Raw genomic sequence first — 20561 nt, 5'->3', positions numbered from 1 at the left:
TCCTGTTTCAATTGCCACCTACTACGGCTTACTTAAATTCATTATTTCCTGAGTCAAATAAATGTATGTTGCACTACGATCCTTATTTCACCATGTTACCATCAGCAATAGTGTAGAGCATCGCCACACAAGGAGATGAAACTTTCCAATCACAATCACAAAATAAAGTTGTTTTATCCTCGTTTATTTCGTCTCGAGTTGATACAGCATCTTTGCTTCTTTCATTCTTAGCTGTCAACGCGTCCTCGAATATCGCCGATATTACAGATATCATCCAGCATATCATCTCACACAAGCAATCGCCATCCCGATAACGGCGTGTTCAGAAACCAACGCCCGCCTTCCTTCGAGGCGTTTGAGCAAAAACGAAACAGCCCTACACCCGAGTGGAACAGCACGAAACGCGCTCTCCCAATAGTTCAGCTGAAACCCACTAGGGTGTCTCTCCTCCTTCTCCGCCACGCGAAACGGCGTTCAAGTTAAGGTTGCGGGTACATGTAGAGATGTATTGATTATTTCTTTCTGCTAAGTGTATGCTCTTAGCAAAATAAACTGTATTTACTTGAGTAATATGTGCATTTCTACGCATTATTTTCGTTCATGTATTCAGTGGTCCCAGCTGCTAAGTGGCCGGATCCTGGACCACTTAGCAGAGGGGACCACTGGATCAATTCTCATCTTCCGAAAAAATCTTCCGATCGGATTCTCAAAAATCCGATCCATGGCGCCGGGCGGCAAGGAGGTGTGCGGGAAGTGCTCCCAGAACTTTCAAGGTAGACAGCAGTTTATCTACTGTTCTGGTGTCTGTCAGCGAAGTTTTCACTGTAAATGTGTCAACGTTGGAGCAACGGAGTACGAGTACCTAATGCGTGAAGGTACTAGTACGTACAAATGTGATTGTTGCACACGACAGCACGCTGCAAGCAGCGTTAAGCCTAAAGCACCTGTGAACAACAGCAAAGATAATGAATACGACAAGGAATTTTCCCCAGAGGTCACAGAAGGTAAGCTGCCTTCGGCTCAGAAGAATGGAATGGAAGGGCTTATCATGCTATTATTGAAGAAAGTCGACGTGTTAACGTGTGAAGTTGAAAACCTCAAGGTCGAATGCCATGCTCTCAGGGCGGAACTGCGGGCAGGACACAGAGTGATTCCGGTTAACAACGATAGCTTTGGTGCTGTTAAGCCGAAACTGACGTACGCGAAGACAGCGGTCTCTGTCAACAAGCCAACCGCGTCAGGCATGCAGCGAGAAATTTCGGGTCCCGCTGCTGCTACAAGCAGTACGACAAGTGGTCGTATGCCAAGCGATATGGAAGAATGTAATCGACCGCCATTGACAGAGGACGATGGATTTACATTGATCAAAAGGAAGCGCACGACGCAAATGAAATCGGGGGCAGCAAAGAACAGCAAGGTTGTCGCCGCAAAGCGGGTTAGCACTCGCAGCCTCTTCGTGTCCCGGCTTGTTCCTGAGACGACGGAAGCTGACGTAGTATCTTTAATTATGCCTGTGATAGGTGAAAACCCCGAAGTGCATGTTGACTGCACAAGGCTGAGGTCCAGGTATACTACATACTCCTCATTCTGCATTACTGTGGATGCTGATCTATTTAATAAGATCAACGACACGAATATCTGGCCGGAGGGATGTATATTCAGGCAATATTATGGAAGAATATATGGATCTGTTGAATCAAAGCAAAGCGATAAGCAGAACAGGAATGGAAGCACGGATTGAAGCATATTACCAGAATGTACGAGGCTTACGAACTAAGACAGCCCAGCTTCTTAGTGCTTTGTTGCTTACGAGATACGATCTTATCTGTTTAACGGAAACTTGGTTATGTGAAGGCATATCTACTTCTGAAATCTTTCCGCCTGCGTACACAGTGTTTCGTAAGGATCGCAATTACGCTGCCTGTGGTTGTAGCTACGGTGGCGGGGTGCTAATCGCTCTAAATAATGCAGTGCAAGTGCATCGACGACATGATTTGGAGACTTACGATGAATGTCTCTGGCTTGAGGCAGACTTTGGAAAAGGAAGCCGTTATCTAATAGGCAACTATTATTTTCAGCCGGGGTCCGATGCGGACATTTTTATTCGACATTTTGAAGATCTGAGTCAGTACTTGGAAGCGTCTTCTAAGCGTATCTTAATCTTCGGAGATTTCAACCTACCAGGAGTGAAATGGCATGGAAATGCTCACCTCTCGACAGACTCTTCAACTCGTAAGAAGGCTTTTTGCCTGCTAGATTTTATGAACCTTCTAGGGCTCTTACAAGCAAATCGTCATTGCAATGTTGCTGGTAACGTTTTAGATCTTGTTGTTACAGATGAGGCCTTTATTGATGTCAATGTACCCTCTTCTCTGGTACCACCTGATAAATATCATCCGCCGTTAGATATAGTGATATCTGTTCCAGTTGAGTTTACCCAACGTGTCATACCTGCAGTGTATCAGTTTAGTCGTGGCGACTACTTATCATTGTATCGGTATTTTGAAAACTGTGATTGGACGCCTGTAATGCAGGACACAAATCTTGATGCCTCCTTGGGTGCCTTTCTCAATATTGTAGTTGATGGTATGCGAAAATACATACCAATGAATAGTCGAAGAAGGTCACGTTATCCATCGTGGTTTTCTGTCGAACTAATTAAGTGTCTTAGAAAGAAACTGCATTGCCACAGAATGTGGAAACGTTCTGGTTTAATGTACTGGCACGATAAATATAAGGCCTATCGCACGCTAGCTAAAAAGTTGTATAGTTATGATCACCTGAACAATGTTCAAGATACGGAACGTAGTCTGAGAACTCGTCCGAAGGAATTCTGGCGATATACCAAATCTTTGTTGAAGGGCTCGTATCCGGATGTTACCTTGCGTGATGGTGGATGCTACTACAATGACCCTATGATTGTGGCGGATATCTTTAGTAAGCATTTCTCTTCGATTCAGTGTCAGTATTTTACACCTGGCGTGAGTTGCGAGTTGTATACTGGACATATGGATGTTATGCAAATCAATGATGTCGGCCTAGATGATGTCACTGTTGCCATATCTCGCCTTAAACCGAAGATTACGTCGGGTTATGACGGTGTCCCGAGTTTTATACTAAAGGGGTGTTGTGACTTAATTGCCCCAGTATTGAAGCACATCTTCCAACTATCACTGAGTGCAGGTGTATTTCCTGAAGCTCTGAAAAAAGCGGTAGTTGTTCCGATCTTTAAAGCTGGAGATGCTACTGACCGGAACAACTATAGACCAATATCGCTGCTAACAAGCGTGTCAAAAGTGTTCGAGTCAGTTATGTACACCCGTTTATATAGTTTTTTAAAGCATAAAATTAACAACTGTCAGCATGGTTTTATCAAGGGAAGGTCAGTAGAAACGAACCTGAGCGCATTTATGAATGAATGTGCGTCCATTGTAGAGAATCGCGGCCAGTTGGATGTAGTTTATTTCGATATGTCGAAGGCTTTCGACATGGTGAGTCACGAGCTGTTACTAATGAAACTGGCTGCGTACGGTCTTAGTGACCGTTTAGTGGCATGGTTCAGGAGTTATCTCACTTGTCGGGAAAATGTTGTGCGCGTTGGTGGCTCTCTATCTGAATCATATGAAACTTTTTCTGGGGTGCCGCAAGGCTCAAATCTTGGACCTCTGCTCTTTGTTGTATTTGTGAATGATATCATTCAAAATATTAAGTATTCAAATTGTTTGCAATATGCTGATGATTTAAAAGTGTATAGACGAGTTAATGACGCAGGTGACGCCACAAAGTTGCAGCGTGATGTTGATGCCATAGAATGCTGGTGTCGGGTCAATGGTTTGCGCTTGAACACAGAGAAAACGAAAGTAATATCTTTGACACGAAAAAAGGATGATCTTTTGCATGTTTATAAGGTCGGTGGCGTAGATATGAAAAGAGTAAAGGTTGTACGTGACCTTGGCGTAATTTGGGATTCGGCTTTAAATATGGAGGAACACGTCACTAGTATAGTGACATCGGCAACACGCTCGCTAGGTGCAATTTTTCGTATAACTAGAGATTTTCGTAACAAGGAAAGCGTACTGGCGCTTTACAGGGGTTTAGTAAGGTCAAAATTAGAATTCGCGTCCGCTGCGTGGAATTTCCTAAACAGTAAATTATCAGCTAAGATTGAATCAGTACAGAAACGATTTATCAGAACGTTTTTTGATAGATTTTTCGACAGAAGACATTTTTATGATTATTACTGGATTCTGAAGAAACTTGACTTGTGTTCTTTAAGTGTTCGCAGAGATATTCATGATGTGTTGTTTTTGCACAAAATTTTAAACAGTTCCATTGATTGTCCAGATTTACTCTCGTCTGTATCGTTTTGCGTACCTTCTCGCCAACGGAGAAATGCTAATTTGTTTTACGTTGCTCGTGTTTTATTGTCTTCACCTGTGATCAGGAGTGAATTAATGTTTAATACTCTAGAATCTAATGAGATTGATATGTTCATGAGTACGAATTTTTATCATACTGTTCGAAGTGTTTTTGCCTAACAGTGTTCTGCTTTTTTCCCTGTATGTGCTCCCTTTTCTTTTTTTCTTTTCCTTGATCCATTTTTCCATGTATGTGCACCATTCACAAGGCGCTTTAATGGGCTGTTAATGGGCACAATAAAATCAAATCAAATCAAATCAAATTCCACTGGTTCCACTTCAAGTGGGACCACCGTGAAGCTGGTTCCACTTTCAACTGGTCCCAGTCACTAAGTGGTCCCACTCCAGATTTTTGCCTGGTTTGGGATCGGGGCCAAGACGGGTCCCACTGAAATCCCATCCGTCAAGTGGTCCCACTTCCTGACTGGTTCCAGGTCCCAAGCTGTCCCCATCCCAGAGTGGTTCCCTACTGGGACCATCTGAGAGTGGGGACCAGCATGAGACCTGTTTCAAAAACCACTTTGGGCTGGTCCCACTCTAGATTTTTGCCTGGGCTCCCAACCATATTGCACGGCGACGGCGTTTATTGCGGCCTTGCGAGGTTTGTGTACGCAAAAAAGTTCACTTCCTGCCGAAATTGAACAAAGCTTCACCTGACAGCTATGCCAGGTATCTACTGTAATGTTCGGGGATACACCAAGTGTGCTCTTTCGCCAAGGGACGTTGTGTACCACATGATTCCAACGGAAAATGCAATGAAACGAAAGTTGTTGCAAGCGCTTGGTCAAGGCATTCGTGAGCCACGCCGTATTTGGTCAACCCATTTCTCTGACGAGTTGTACGGAATGGTAGCAGCGGACAGTCGAAAACTTCTCACACGGACGGCTCCCGACACCAGTGTTTCAACGTGTGCTGTCTGACGATGCGAACACCAGTGCAGACGAGGTATGTATTTACCGATACACAGGAATGATACATATATGTGGTTCACTTGAAATTCGAATCGATTTTTGTGATGCCTACGCTGCGTAACGCACCAAACGCAATATCCCCCTTCCCCTGGGGAGCCTTGAGCTCTCGCAGGAGAATATAAGTGTCAAATAAATTATGCGCTATAGACACCGCATTCTTCACTTATATCAGCGACACAGGCTTCCATCGTGACTGACAAGAATGTGAAACTCAGAAGTAAACGCGTGTCAGCGGATGATTTACCGTCAACACCTCTCAACCTTTATCCAGCGATGAATTCAACACCTATTGTCCATATACACTCATGCTCACAGGTGAGTCAAACTCTTCTTTTGTTTAACATTTTAACTTCTGCATGCCTTGCAGGTGCATGATATGACAATATCTGCACCACTGGTGGAACCAGCTGTTGAGTAATTCTGGGTTTCTGAAGACAACAGCTTTGAATGGCCTGCTGATACAAGTTTGCAGATAACAGAAGCTCTTCTACTTTGCAGTGTTGTGCCCTCTGCTTCACCAGACCAGAAGAAGTACATCAAATGTGCATCATATTCAGAACTGCCGGTGCATCTCACAAAGTGGCCTCAGATGTTCGTGTCACGCTTCTCACCACAAAAGCCGAGTGCCCAAGTGAACACAATTTATCTTTGAAACTTCGGCCAGAAGTGAACAAGATGGCTGCAGGGAACATCCTGCTGTCCTGCACAGTCCTTTTCAATAGGACCAGTGTAGCCAAGGTGTGAATTCATAGCGCCTTATGTTTTCACAGATTCAAATGACACCTTGTAGTATTTGCTGCTGACCAGGTTCCGTGGTTACTCGAGCTGATTAATATAAAAGTCACCTCAACAGACCTCACCTACAACACCTACCAGAAAGGTCGCAGGCTCCCTTTACCGACACAGGTAGGATTATCAGAACTCACGGTCATGAGAGACTGAAACATCCAAATAATCTTACTGAAACACAAGCTTTCGAATAGAGTCTGTCCTTCATTAGGCATGATACAGACATACTTGGTACAGATATTTATACTGATGTACATTAGAGAAAGGGAACAAAGAAGGTAGTGGGGAGGAGGAAATCCAAATTCTTGTTAGAAAGTATTGAGGGCACGAAAAAATAATACAAAACAAGGCACACAGGCTTTGCGTAGTTGAATTTTCCGTTACAATATTCCTATCTGGAATAATGACGTAAAAGGTACACGTACTATAAAAGGTAAAAAGAACAAGCTTGTACAATTGCAATATGCAAGTGCCATGCTCAGGAATGCTTAGTGGCCACAAGAGGATCTTGTAACAGAGGATTAAGAAAAAGCTTGAGTCTGCCGTCAAGTTCCGTGCACTTGCTCAGCTAAACCCGTGGATGCAGCGTACTTGTAACCATCTTTACAGGTGTAGAGCTTCTACTTAGCATGTGGGGAAGTATGAGCTTACGTATACAAATCAGCTGTCATTCAGGAAAGAGTGTATACAAGCTTCGAGATAATGTGTCTAGGTTTGACCTGGCACGCTTTCAACAGCCATGACAGCCATGAGGGACCATGTTTCAATATAAAGGGCATAGTGAAGACACTTAGCCATGACCATACCTTATCTTCGCAGAGGATGTAGATCACCTCGTGAGTGAAACACCAACGACTTGCAAAGATGTGAGCTACAGTGAAATACTAGCGGTCTGCAAAAGGCCTGAGCCCACACCAATGGCAGCAAATGGACTGGTATGAGGGAAAACATGGGAAATTTATAACAAGAAATTGAGAAAGTATTGCAAAGATGGATGTGCGCAGACACAGAAAAGGTCTAAAATTTTTGTCAACCACAGGGATGCCTCTGAAGAGAAGCCTCTGTTGATGCCATTGGCATGACCCCACCTAAGGCCTTCTTATACTGATAAAGTCATGAACGCGAGATGTTTTATTTATGTATTTATTTATTTCTATTTGGTGCACCACCCTAATGGTGCACCATACAAACAGTCAATACAAAGAAATGCATTAAAACACCATAATTACATAAAATAAAACAAAAACAAATACTACGACAAAGACAAAACCATGTAGATGGCGAGGCAACAACTGGCCTTGCTTTGGACCCATTATGAAGGAGGCATCGAAGTTGGCGTACGATGCCAAATGAGTCACCACTGAACAGATAAAAAAACCCGGAATGGGAGTTATATACAATCTGAAGCCTCAAAGAAGGTGATTTCTCGTAACTATTACCATATACATAAAATGTTTTGTGGGTTCTAGTGCTGCAATGTGGAACATAGAAATTGAGCCTTGATACGATCGCAGCTGAATCGATATATATCTATATTGATATATAAATCGATTATAGGCAAGGTGATAGTTTATATTCTCTTAGAGCTTATGGACGGGAACGTGTTTGTGGCAAACACCTGTGCACAGAACAGCACAAAAAAAAAGCATACATACATTGCGTTACTGGTTGGTGCGAAGTAGCAATTGCAAATTGATATGAACACAGTATGGGGATGTTCTCCTTCATTGTTTGCTTGTTTATGCTATCACATGTATGCTCATTCATAAACACAGTGATGAATAAAGCAACATTACCATCTTTGATGTCTGTAGAATGTATTTTACTGTGTAATGGCTGTCTGGTTATTCCAGAAGGGTATATGACAGACCTCTGTTGTTCATGAAAGGAATACTGTTGTGATCAAGCAGTGTTCAAACCATCCAGTGTACTGCTGTCAGGATGGGAGGCATTCAATGCAGCGTACAAGCGCCTGAAAGAAAAGTGAGAGCTTCATCTCAGTGAAAGCGAATAAACACGCACGTGGTCAGACAGCATCTACTGCATCACACGTCAAAAAGGCAAAAACCTTTGTGTGCTTGCTTCAGAAGGAAAGTTTTCCCTTATGGCATGTACAGCACATGCTTCGAGGACTTTCCTGCAGTGCTTTCAGCTTTCCTAATGGTCCCCAGAGCCACCTGGTAAACTGTTTGTAGGCAACGTACCGAAACTTCCTGCATGTACAATGGACAGCGTAAAATTATGATATGTAAGTTTACTAATAACAAACCGAAGGCACACATGAATGAACTCACTTGTTCACTTTGCTGTTCCTGGTAAGAGCGTACTCGTCGCTTTCTATCACGTATCAACTGGAGCAACTCAGTCTTCAGCCACAGTATTTTGAAGTACATATTTCTTGAAATGCAACCGCTGCGCTGCTTCAGTAATGTCTCATTTCGCGGCAACAAAGGCATTCTTCTGCCGTCGGCATCGGCAGGCATGTGCCACAAGGACACCTGAACCGAAGGAGCAATGCCATATTTCCGCTGCGAGGTTCTCAACATTTTTATTACACATGAAGAGTGTTTCTCGCGGCGGCTGGGTGACTGCAATGACGGTAATTCATCCTCCGTCGACGATTCTGCGGATGATGTCATCTGATACTGCGTCTACCGCATGCACTCGTACGAACAAACGTTTTGCGGGCGTGACTGCTGAACTATCGCAAACTCGAGGGCATTCAAGTTTGTAAAAATCAACATCGCACGACGTGGACCACAAAACAACATTACGGCGAAAGAAGAAAGTCACCGAAAAGGTTAGCCAGCTGTAGGACTAGAACCCACATCTTCTGGATTGCCGGCTTCTTAGGCGATTTGAGGCTTTGTATGTAGTTGTCCTTTCTATGTTGTTCCAGCCTCAGAACATCAGTTCTCCCTTGTTCAACATTACGGCTCCGCCACAGACCGGGAGACGAATTAGAAAGGCGAAACTAGCCGTAGCCGACGCGAGCCAACCCAGTGTTGTGTCTGAGGGAGTACTGAGCTTTGCGCTCGAATGTAATCTTTGAAATTCGATTACTCAAAGAAAGAAAGGATTCAAAAAGAAATATTTCGTAACTGAGATGTACTCTTCCTAGGCTTTCATAAAATCGTAAGGTAACCCTGGGTTGAAATTCACTTTACAGTTCCTTTAAGGTACAAAACGAAAGCGGTGCGACATTTTATGGCGCTGTTTCACCAACGCAGATTAACATTTAAGCCGAGATCAACGATCCCTTAACTTGAATTTGACGCTTAACTCTACTTCATTAAAGGGAGTTATTGTCACTGAAACATTCATCAGGTCGCCAGCTAACATTTGGGTCATTCCACGCGAAAGGATCCAACGAGTGCGCTCGACCTACCACATGAAAAATATCACATGTTATGCTCTAGTAGTAACCGTTGTCGCTGCAGGCGGCATTAAAGGGGGCGTCCTTTATAGAAACCACGGATCGCCCGATAGTTTGTAGCGGCGCTTCGGGATCTGCTAGAAGGTGGTGTATTTTATAATCGCAGCAAAATTCCCGCCTTTTTATCTTCCCCCGTCATTGCCTACGGACACGTCGTGAACGCAATTTTTGTGCAATTTTGCGATTTTTTTACGCCTGATGGGTCAGCTGAATTTTTGTGAGTATTTTTTCGCTGGTAGCTCTCCTGAAACTGCCCATGCAAAAAAAATCGTGGGAACTGAGGGTGTAGTCGGTAATGTAATAAAAATTGGTAAAATAGCCATTTTTAGCTAAATCTTCAATGCTCGGAGGCGAAATTCGGAATGAGGAGGTCGGTTAGGAAAAATAATGTTCGCGTCATTGTATGCGATGGACCTTCCCATACTGTTCCCATCAATCTAATACTAGGTGAATTTATGTGGAATTCACAGAAACTCGACTGCCTATCCGACCGAATGAGACATGCACAGCAACTAGAAAAAGGAAACTATCAGGGGCCACCGACATTGAGTGCGGAAGCACGAGCGCGGTGCCAATTCTCCCAGCTGAGTGGCAACGTATCCGTCGGCATTTTTTTTTGTCACGCCTATAAAAAAATACCCTGTATATTTTTGATATGGTATATGGTAAGGTCCGTCGCATACAATGACGCAAACTATATTTTTCCAAACCGACCTCTCATTTCGAGTTTTGCCTCCAAACATTGAAGATTCAGCTAAAAATGGCTACTTTACCAATTTTTAATACATTACCAACTACAACCTCAGTTGTGACGATTTCTTTGCATGAGCAGCATCACAAGAGCTACCAGCCAAAAAATATGTACGGAAATTCAGCTGACTCATCAGGCAAAAAAAAAAAAAAAAAACATCGCACACCTAGGCGAATCGCACACCTAGGTAGGTAGAGGGCACTCATTGGATCATTTGGCGTGAAATGACCCATTTGTAAAAAAGGAGTCCTTGCTCTATGTTTAAAGTTAGCCAGCGTTGATGAAACCGAGCCTATGACACTTGCAGAATAACTTCCTTTTGCCGCGAGGCTATAATTCCCACATGATGAAGTGTACGCAAGTGTGCATGTTCCCGCGGAGAAATTCCTTTGCTAAGGCTCGCTATACCCACAGGGAATGTGCACAGAGACATATAACCTGCTATTCGAAAATGTCGACAGTGGTCTTTTCCTGCTTCGCGCTGGAATACCTGTCTTGCCTTCTGAAAACAAAACCGGACCAGGCAGTGCACGCTCGAAATAATACAGAAAAGAAAAAATGAAAAGAACAAAAAAATGCCGTCCAGAACGTGTTTTTTTTCTCTCTCGCTCTGCGTTAATTGAAAGGATCAAAAACAGTTTATTTTCCCAGAACTTTTTCTGGTTTTTAACGTTTACACCTCTAGTGACAACTGTATTGACCAAAACCTATTAGCATGAACTAATTGGAAAACGCAGTGGTAGAATGGTAGGAATTAACTATATTCGACACACACATATGGAACCTTGGAGCGGCAAGAACATCGGCCATGACGAGTAGCTAGATAGTACCATAGTGCCTAGACTATATCGGGACGCGTGCCCGGGGCGTGACTCTCTCTCGATGCTGAGCCTGGGACACCATAAGAGCAGGCTGGTAAAAAGGCTAAGATGGAACGCAGTAGTAAGTGTACAACTTTAATCGAAGGCCTGTAAGCACCTGTCGTTGGTATATATCGTTTAATATCGTTTTCACGAGAAACATAAGATGCTTTGCTGCTTACCTCCTGCTCGAAGTCACTGTAGTTCATCAGAGGGCCCCAAAAGAAGTTGGGTAAATAGAGATAGTAAGCCAATGTTTTCCATAGTGGCGGAACCGTATCCCTCTCAATGCAATCCAATGCAAAGCTCAAGCTGCGAAGAAAAGCGTAGCACGTCCCGACATCAATCAGGACGCCTTTGTCAGCCCCGCGTCTGTACATAATATGCTGAAATAGAATGCGAAGAAGCGTGTGAGGTACACACAGGTATCGCAGTAAAAATCATTTTCTTTACACACGAGTAGTATAGAGGTTATGTTCAACTCAGACAATGCGAAACTCAACATGGCCACCAGGGCAGCGCCGCCGTCCCGCCGACTTTTTTTTCGCGATTTTTTCCTGTGCTCGGGTGGAGGCTCTTACCGGTGGGCGGAGCGTGGCCGGAGGGCTGCGTGCGCGCTTAGCCGCTCACATTTTTCATCCTGGACCGAGTTCTTTCGTCATTTTTCAGTCTGTGCCGAATTCAATGGCAATTTTTTTCCAGCTACAACACGTGTGCAGTAGGCTGTTTACATGCACAGGATAGCCATACACAAAAGTACAAGTGAAAATATATTTATTAAAGTCAAAAAATTATGTTATGACTCTATGTGAAGGAGAAAAACCCAGCCAAAAACCTGAAGCAGAAGAAACACAATACAATACACGTAACAAAGATTATTCTTATTACAGGTATGATGCAATAGCATTGAAGGGGTATCACACATCATACACAATATTTTTTATTAGTGGTAATCACGCATTTTCAATTAAGCAGAAGGGATAGCACATTTAATCAAATAAGATATTTTTTATGAATATGATTACAATCAAAATTACAAGTTTTATTATAAAAAGTCTCACATTATTATACGTGAGCACCATAGTGGAGTTTTAATTACAAAGTTCTGATAGATGTATGTAACTTCAAGAACAATAGCTGGGCCGACTTCTCTAGCAATTTCTTTATTATTTTTTCTAGCGCGCAGATTAAATTTACTTAAAACTGGAAGAAATGGTCATCCGCGTTGACGAACCCGTTTCCGGAAGAAAGCAACACGCTCGCGTGGGGTGCCGCGTTTAACGCCTCGGGCGCCGAATCGGTTTCGGTTTCGGAAGGGTGCCCGGGAAACGCTGCCCGGCGTGTTGCCGAAACGCATTCGATGGCGCGGATGACCATTTCTTCGAGTTTTAAGTAAATTTAGTTCGAAAAATATTCGTAACTTTTACTATCCGCAACATGGAGAATTCACATTACATTATAGAGTATATAGAAAATATCAATACGCTCGATTAAATTTTTTGTCATCGTGAAAGAGTCCTTAAAACCTTCGCGTATCAAAGTGAGTCAGCTAAAGCTGTGAAATTACACTTTCTACAACTCAGTTCGTAAATTGCGGCAGCAGTTGAAATTTTAATTAAACACTTACTGATGTGTGATAGTCACCACTGCTCTGGAATGTGATCTGATAAATTTGAGCAATTAATGTACAAACAATTATCTTGTATACAATATGTGACTATATAGACAGCTTTTTTAATCTATATATTAAAAAATTGTAAGAAAGAGTGTACAGTTTTGACTTTGAAAATTTAAACAAGAACCTTTAGTGTTGGAGTTTGCGTTTGGTTTCGTTATGAGCTAAAATCTTCTAAAATTAAAGTATGCCCTTCCCATTTGTAGTGCCTCATATGCCATGACATAATGAAGAGACTCATAGTTTTTCAGTATGGCTAATGAAAAAACCTTGGGTACATTCTGTGAATCGGAGCTACGTTTATGTGTGCTGCGTTGGTTAAGTTTGCAAAAGGAATATTTAGTTATTATAATTACATATCTTATGCATAGTGCTCATTTTCATTGTATAGTGGTTAAACATTTCTGATGACAGTTGTGTGATTCGATTCTCCCAAAATGTTATTGGAACTGTGTGCCGCATGTTATGATGATCAGAATTGTAGACTCCGCCTGCGCGTCATTTGATAATAGATTCCTTTCAATATGGTATTGTCAACTGTCCAATCGTCTGAGAAAATATATACACTGTGCAATTTATTTCATAAAATAAGCTTTCACAAAATATTAGTGATCCTCTTTGTAAACAAAGATTGATGTAACATACCTCTAAATTTCAATTAGCGATTCTTCTACAATTCTTTCCTTCGGGTGTCGGTGTTGTATAGAGTGTGGTCGTGTAAAATCTCTTTGATTGCCAGCGTTGATTCCATGCGAAGATCCTTGTAGATAGTGTGGAATAAACGTCTCCTTAGCAATCTTCAATCTAATCATAAGCTGTTCTTGTTGTGATGTGTAGAATACGTTACAATGATGACAAAGAATACATTTATTATTTCAATTATACACTTGTTTATTTCGATAAATTACAGTTCTATTCCAAACTCTGAAGTTTCCGTATGTTGTCTTGATTGATGAATTCGGAAGACATCAAGTAGTTTATTCTGATTATTGGGCGCTTGAATCCGGCGTTGATTAACGCAGGCGATATGTTGTCGCCGGGTTTGTATTGCTTCAATAACTTCCACTTTGTTGCGATGAACTTTGGACAGTCTCTTATTGATGTTTCCTTTCTTTGTATGAAGATTCTTGAATGGCGTACAAGAGAGTATTAGATGAAAATCGTCTGGTGGTCCACCACAATCGATATGTTTGTTGAGTTTCAATAAGTGATGATACATCAGACCTTGCACGAGAATATTGAACTTCTGTTCATTCGACATCATTGACTGGTAGAATAAAATAAATATGTAGAGGCTCCAGGGTGGAATATATCACGAGATAAGATTTTGAATGTACTTTCCATTTCAACCGTTAGGTGTAATTTCAACAAATCCGTAATGAATCGTGCGATATAGACTGCTTGTATATGATAATTTGATCTGATTGCTTTCTTGATTAATGAAATGGCCATTGCATGATTACAATTACGTTTGGTCTAGTGTATTTCAATTCTTCGTTAGCAAACCTCAAACACTCCACCATCAATCCCAGTGGTCCTTCCGATGTTGACGTGCAAATATTTTTATAACTATTGTAGGTTCGGCATTACAAGTTCTCGCATCTTGAATTCCATAATTTGCGCCATATCTCCGAATACGACCATGTCTAGGACGAATCGAAATGCAGCGATAATTGAATCGTTTCGAGGTTCCTCCTTTTAAAAGCAGCTTTTTATCAGGTCCTCCCATGACCTATGGTAACGAGTACAAAATCCGTCCATCTCTTCAATGTATAGCAATTGTCTGTTCTGTTTTGTAGTGTGCCTCGAAACTTAATTAAATCATATCGGTGCTAATTTTATTTATTAAAAATTTATTATGTTATCGTGTTTAGAATGTTATTAATATCCACCCGACGTGAGAATTTTGAAAGTCAATTTACAAAAAAGATGGGATGAGCGAGAAAAACCTAGAAGAACCCTCAATTCCCGGCTTGAGTTGTTGGAGTTAGTTTATGACTTTGACCACGACCCATTGTGGGATCCCGCTTCTTCCCGCGGGGCGTAACCTTGGCGAAAGTGCATGAGAGCTGAGCTTCCCTCTCTCACTCGTTCTTTTTTTTTTTGTTAGTGGGCTCTGAATGAAAAAGATTTGTTCCTGTGATGTATCGACCTGCTTGTTCAGAAGTGTTTCCCTAAATTAATTACTGCTTTGAGTTTGCTTCAGATGATCGCTCGATTGATATTAATAAAAATACTCTAGTAGTTGTGAAAGTATTTTTAAGTTGTGTGCGTTCATTTTTGCTTTAGCAAACTTTTACATTAATTTGCATTTCAGATGAGTTGTTTGCGGCTTCTGCGTGTAGAAATTACTATTGCAAAGTTATCATAAAATGATGTAATTAAATTTGATTCTCGTTTTCGAATGAGTATTGCTTCTATCATTGAATAAATTTGACTTTCTCTTTTTGCTTCAGATATTCACTCGATTGATATTTTGTGAGTTGAGAATAATGTATTCATAATAGTTGTGTCAGATCTGAAATCCATTAAAATGCATCGTTTCTCGTTTTGGTTGAGTATTGTTTATGCCGATAATATTTATGATTTGCTTAGATAATGTTTCTCTAAAACCAGTTTGCACTGACATAAAAGTCTATTCTGAGAATTTATGCGTGCTATTGTTTGTTGATAGAATTCTTATTGTGTTCTTGAGAATCGAATAATTCCAATGTCTATTTGCGATCAATAAAAAATTTCGTCTCTGTACACCAGTCCTAAGAATATTTCCTTTTGGAGGAAAGAATGTGAAAAAGAGAGAGAGTTTGACCACCCCATAGATTGACAAAGGATGTGCAGTTTCTTTGCTTTTGGGGTGTATAGAGGGCGAGAGTGACCCCACCGGGCTTGAGTTGGTTGTACTGTGTAAAGCATAGCTGTGCTGCGTGTTTGGATACCTCTGTCAAGGTAATGTTTATAGTGCCTGAGTAGGATGAAAATTCTATATTGTTAGGTCGCAAGGTTGTTTTTGTGATAGTTCAAAAGATATATTATTTCCATTTCAATTTGTAATGTTTGATAGTTTGTTTCACTATTATTTTCCTGTGTGTTGAATACATGTTGGCAGATGCATCGTTCAAAGCGTTTCTCTGCTATTCATCCGTGCATGTTTATCGTTTTGATAGCTTGTTTTTGAATTATTTTCTTTTGTATACCTCTTGTTTGCTTTGGTGCATTTGGTTGGTTCTCTGTTAGCTGTTGATTGTATTTCTCATTATTTCATTGCATGTACCTATTGTTTACGTGTGGATGGTGTGCCGTTCAAAGTGTTTCTCTGCTATTCATCCCTGCATGTTTCTCGTTTTGTTAGATTCTTTTTCAATTATTTTCCTGCATGTGCCTGTTGTTTACACGTTGGCTAGATGCGTCGTTTAGAGTGTTTCTCTGCTATTCATCCGTGCATGTTTATCGTTTTCATAGATTATTTTTAAATTATTTTCCTGCATGTGTCTGTTTACGTGTTGGATTTTGGCTCTCTATTAGCTGTTGATCTTGTTTCAATAATATTTTCCTGTCTGGTGTTTACACGTTGGCAGATGCGCCGTTTAGCGTGTTTCTCTGCTATTGAGTGTTAAGTGCGTGCATGTTTCTCGTTTTGATAGATTCTTTTTCAATTATTAATCCTTTGTGTACCTCTTGTTTACGTAATGGGTTTTGGTTCTCTACTAGCTGTTGATCGTTTTGTTTCTCATTATTTCCGTATGTCTATGCTGTTTACTTAATAAGAAACTGATTAATTGTGTAATGTTGGAATAATCAACTTATCTTATCCTATTGCGCTCGAAAATGTTCATAGCTGTCACAAAACAGGTGTACGCCTCCCGTCTTCAACAAATCAGGGCATATATTATTAGAGCTGGTTGTTGGCTAGGAGTGTGCTATGCGGTGAAGTTCATTTTTTAATATATTTTCTGTGTTGGATTCATAAAACAAAGTCAGGGTTGTGGTGTCTCTTAGAATGAAAATTGTATGGGGTTCGACTAGATTAAGTCACGAGGATGATTTTATGATAGTTAAAATGATCGATTATTCTGCTCCTCTGTTGTTTTGATTAAGAATAACTTCTTTGATTAAATGTAGTGTTAGAGATTTTATTTTGTCTTGTGTTCGTGTCATTCTTGTCATTCGTGTCCCATGGTCTTCCAGGTTTTCTGCTGTCCACAATTAACTACATACATCTATCGACACTTGTAATTAAAGCTCCACTATGGCGGTCACGTATAATAATGTTAGACTTTTTATAAAACTTTCAATTTTGATTGTAAGCATATTGATTAAGAATATCTTATTTGGTTAAATATGGTGTCCGTTTCTCGTTTTGATATGGTATTGTGCTATTATTTCCCTACATTTTGGAGGATATGTCGGTTTGGTTCTATATTAACGCAATCTGTCGATCGTGTTGATTCAAATTATTTCCTTCTGTCTGCGCTATTCAGTTCATAAGAAACTGATTAATTAAATTTGTGTCATGTTGGAATATCAAACTTAGCTTCCATATTGTGCCTGAAATTACTTATATCTGTCAGAACTTGTAACTAAAACTCCACTGTTGCAATGATGGTTCTCACGTCTCAGACTTTTCATAATAAAACATTTAATTTTGATTGTAATCGTATTGATTAAAAATATCTTCTTTGATTAAAATGTGCTACTCCTTCTGCTTAATTGAAAACTTGTGTGATTATCACTAATAAAAAATTGTGATACCCCTTCAATGCTATTGCATCACATTTTTTGGCAAAGTTTTTCTCCTTCACAGAGTCATAACATAATTCCTGACACGAATGACTTTAATAAATATATTTTCACTTGTGTTTTTGTGTATGGCTATCCTTTGCATGTAAACCGCCTACCGCACACCTGTTGTATCGGAAAAAAAAAAATAGCGATTGAAATCGGCACAGATTGAAAAATGATGAAAGAAGTTGGCCCAGGCTAAAAAATGTGAGAGGGTAAGCGCGCACGCTGCCCTCCCCCCGCCGATAAGCGCACGGACAACCCTCCGCACACGCGCCGCGCGGGGAAAAATACACGAACGAACCAGACGCGACGGTGGCGCTGCCTTGGTGGCCATGTTGTAGTTTCGCCTTGTTGTAGTGTCGACCAGCCCTCCTACTACTCACACGAACGACAAGCTTATCTCTTTTCTTAGCGTCGCAAAAATCGCCATTTTTGGGTGTTTTGACAAATATATTTCGTGTGGCTGGCATCACTTCAAAATATGTCACCATATAGGAAACTGTAGCCAAATGAATACGTATCAAATGATGTAAGTTTCAAAAACAAAGCTATCCACGTATTTCTGAAATTAATTTGGAAACACACACACACACAATGGTGCATACAGCAGAAACCTCATGAAGATACGCCTGTGTCTTGAACAAAAATATGGCTCTCTAAGTTCCAGAATATACAAGCTGTGGCAAATTTTGTCAAAATAATATCTGCAAATATCAACACTCTGGATCAAGACGTTCATGAGTTATGGAAAATAATATCAACGCTCATATTCTTTGTGTAACTGGAGTGGCAGGGTCCACTGAAGGAGTAAAACAGAAATGAACATCATTGATTTCTGAAGAAATCATTAGTTTCTTGCTCAACTTCCCTGTTCTTGTACCACATTTTGCTATTTCACCGGTTTTCAACTCCTCCCGGTTAGTTTTCACACAGGGAGAATAGCAATAGTGCAACTTATACATATCCACACATTCAGGACAAGAATCTGATTATCTAACTCCTTCTGAGTCGTCTTCTGCATTCTAATAAACGGAATTGAACCCAAGTATGCTTAAATCTCAGTATTGTTGATGAAGATGATAATTGGAGGTTTTTGGCGCAAAAGCGACTGAGACCATAGAGCGCCAAAAACTATGGTTGTAAATGACTCAACTTAGAAGTAAAAGTAAAAATGATGGAATTAAGAGAGAGATGCAAATCTAGACATACAGGTGGATATAAAAAATTTAGCTAAAAGTTACAAGTTCCTAAGCATATCTCAAAAGAAGCTCAAAATGTTCTCGAAAGGAACAAAAGGCTCATCACCCAGCAGAAGAGTTGGGTGAAGCGGTAAAACGTACTTGTAGCACTCAGTAAAGTGACGATTTCGATGAGGTTCGTGTTTTGGACACGGTATCAAAATATGTACAATAGAAATGGGCTCGTCACAGAGAGTGCACTGTGGCGGCTCCTCCCCACGAAGTAGAAAGCCGTGTGATAGGTAAGTGTGTCCAATTCTGAGCCTGTGCCTCAGGATATCACAGATGTGGTGTTCCAATGTGTGCGTGTGATGACTGATGTGTGGCTTTATCAGGTGAAGTTTGTTCTGTGTTTGTGAATCCCAGATTTCTTGCCATTTTGCGTTAATGGCGCATTTTACCACCCGTCTGAAGTCGTGAAAGGGCATGTCAAATGGACTGATGTCTAAGGTAAGGGCTGCTGAAGCAGCTCGATCTGCCTGCTCGCTTCCTGGGATACCCATATCGCTGGGCACCCAGCAAAACGTTAGTCTGTAACCTCTATTTATGACTCTACTTACCAAGGAAAGCGCTCTCTTAACCAACAGATTCTTGGTTCTCTGCAGACTGTGCAGGGCGTGTAGAGAGCTCAGAGAATCTGTGTAGATTACAGCAGATCTAATGCTGGTTTGCAAGATAAAATTGAGGGCTAAGATAGTTGCGTACACTTCGGCCATAAAAATAGATGCGACTGGATTTAGGCGATGCGACCTTGTCACTGCTGCAGAGACCATGGCACACGAAACGCTGCTAGCGGTTCGTGATCCATCTGTGTATATTTCCACGTTTGTTGGTTTTTGTCAAAGACCATTCCCAGGAATTTGTGTTCGTCCTCGACTGCAAGGTCCCGACCATTGATGGACAGTGTTGGGCTTGGAATTAGTCCTCTTTTCCTGGAAAACAGGACACACACAGTCTTTTCTGGGGAAAACTTAAATCCATTTTTGTCAGCCCATCTGACAAGTCTGTTTATCGTCAGCTGGAGCTGCCTCTCACATGTATTCAAATTTGTCGAGGAGAAGGAGATTTGCACATCATCGACGTACAGCGAGTAAGACACAGAAGGAGGAATTGCGGTAGCTATTGAATTCATTTTCACAATAAAAAGAGTGACACTGAGAACTGAACGCTGAGGTACTCCGTTTTCCTGAACAAATGGCCTTGTCAGGGTGGAACCCAACTGCAGCCTGAAAGTTCTCCCGTGAAGAAAATTGACGACACAACGTAAAAGTCGGCCTCTTATGCCTAAGAAATGCAGATCTCGTATGATACCATACCGCCATGCAGTATCATACGCTTTTTCTGGATAAAAAAATACCGAGACATAGTGACTCCGCCTGACAAATGCCTCTCTGATTGCGGTTTCCAAGCGGACAAGATGATCTGTAGTACAGCAGCTCCGCACAGTACAGCATTCCATTAAAAGATACTGGAGTGAACTCTGATTGTTCTTTGAATAAACTCCAGTTGGCTTCTCGGAGCTTCCAGCGAGGCTGACGTGTTGTTATTGTGCTTGTACTTGAAACATACGTCAACTTCACTGGGAAGTGATCACTGCCCATCAGATTTGTCATCGCTGCCCACGCAATGTCTGGGAACAGC

At 41.3% G+C, this 20561-nt stretch overlaps 1 protein-coding gene across 3 annotated transcripts in view; it reads right to left on the bottom strand.

Annotated features, from left to right (window-relative positions):
* LOC135366726 (protein-cysteine N-palmitoyltransferase Rasp-like) overlaps positions 1 to 20561 on the bottom strand; it is a 124622-nt gene that overhangs the window by 66752 nt on the left and 37309 nt on the right. For all 3 annotated transcript variants that reach the window (XM_064599571.1, XM_064599590.1, XM_064599581.1), the window contains exon 6: positions 11408 to 11611. In XM_064599571.1, coding sequence (XP_064455641.1) covers positions 11408 to 11611 — 204 coding nt within the window. The remainder of the gene's footprint in view (positions 1 to 11407; positions 11612 to 20561) is intronic.

This window comes from Ornithodoros turicata, chromosome 1 (genome assembly GCF_037126465.1).
Source record: "Ornithodoros turicata isolate Travis chromosome 1, ASM3712646v1, whole genome shotgun sequence".
Taxonomy (NCBI): domain Eukaryota; kingdom Metazoa; phylum Arthropoda; class Arachnida; order Ixodida; family Argasidae; genus Ornithodoros; species Ornithodoros turicata.
This window is presented reverse-complemented; position numbering and strand designations above follow the sequence as displayed.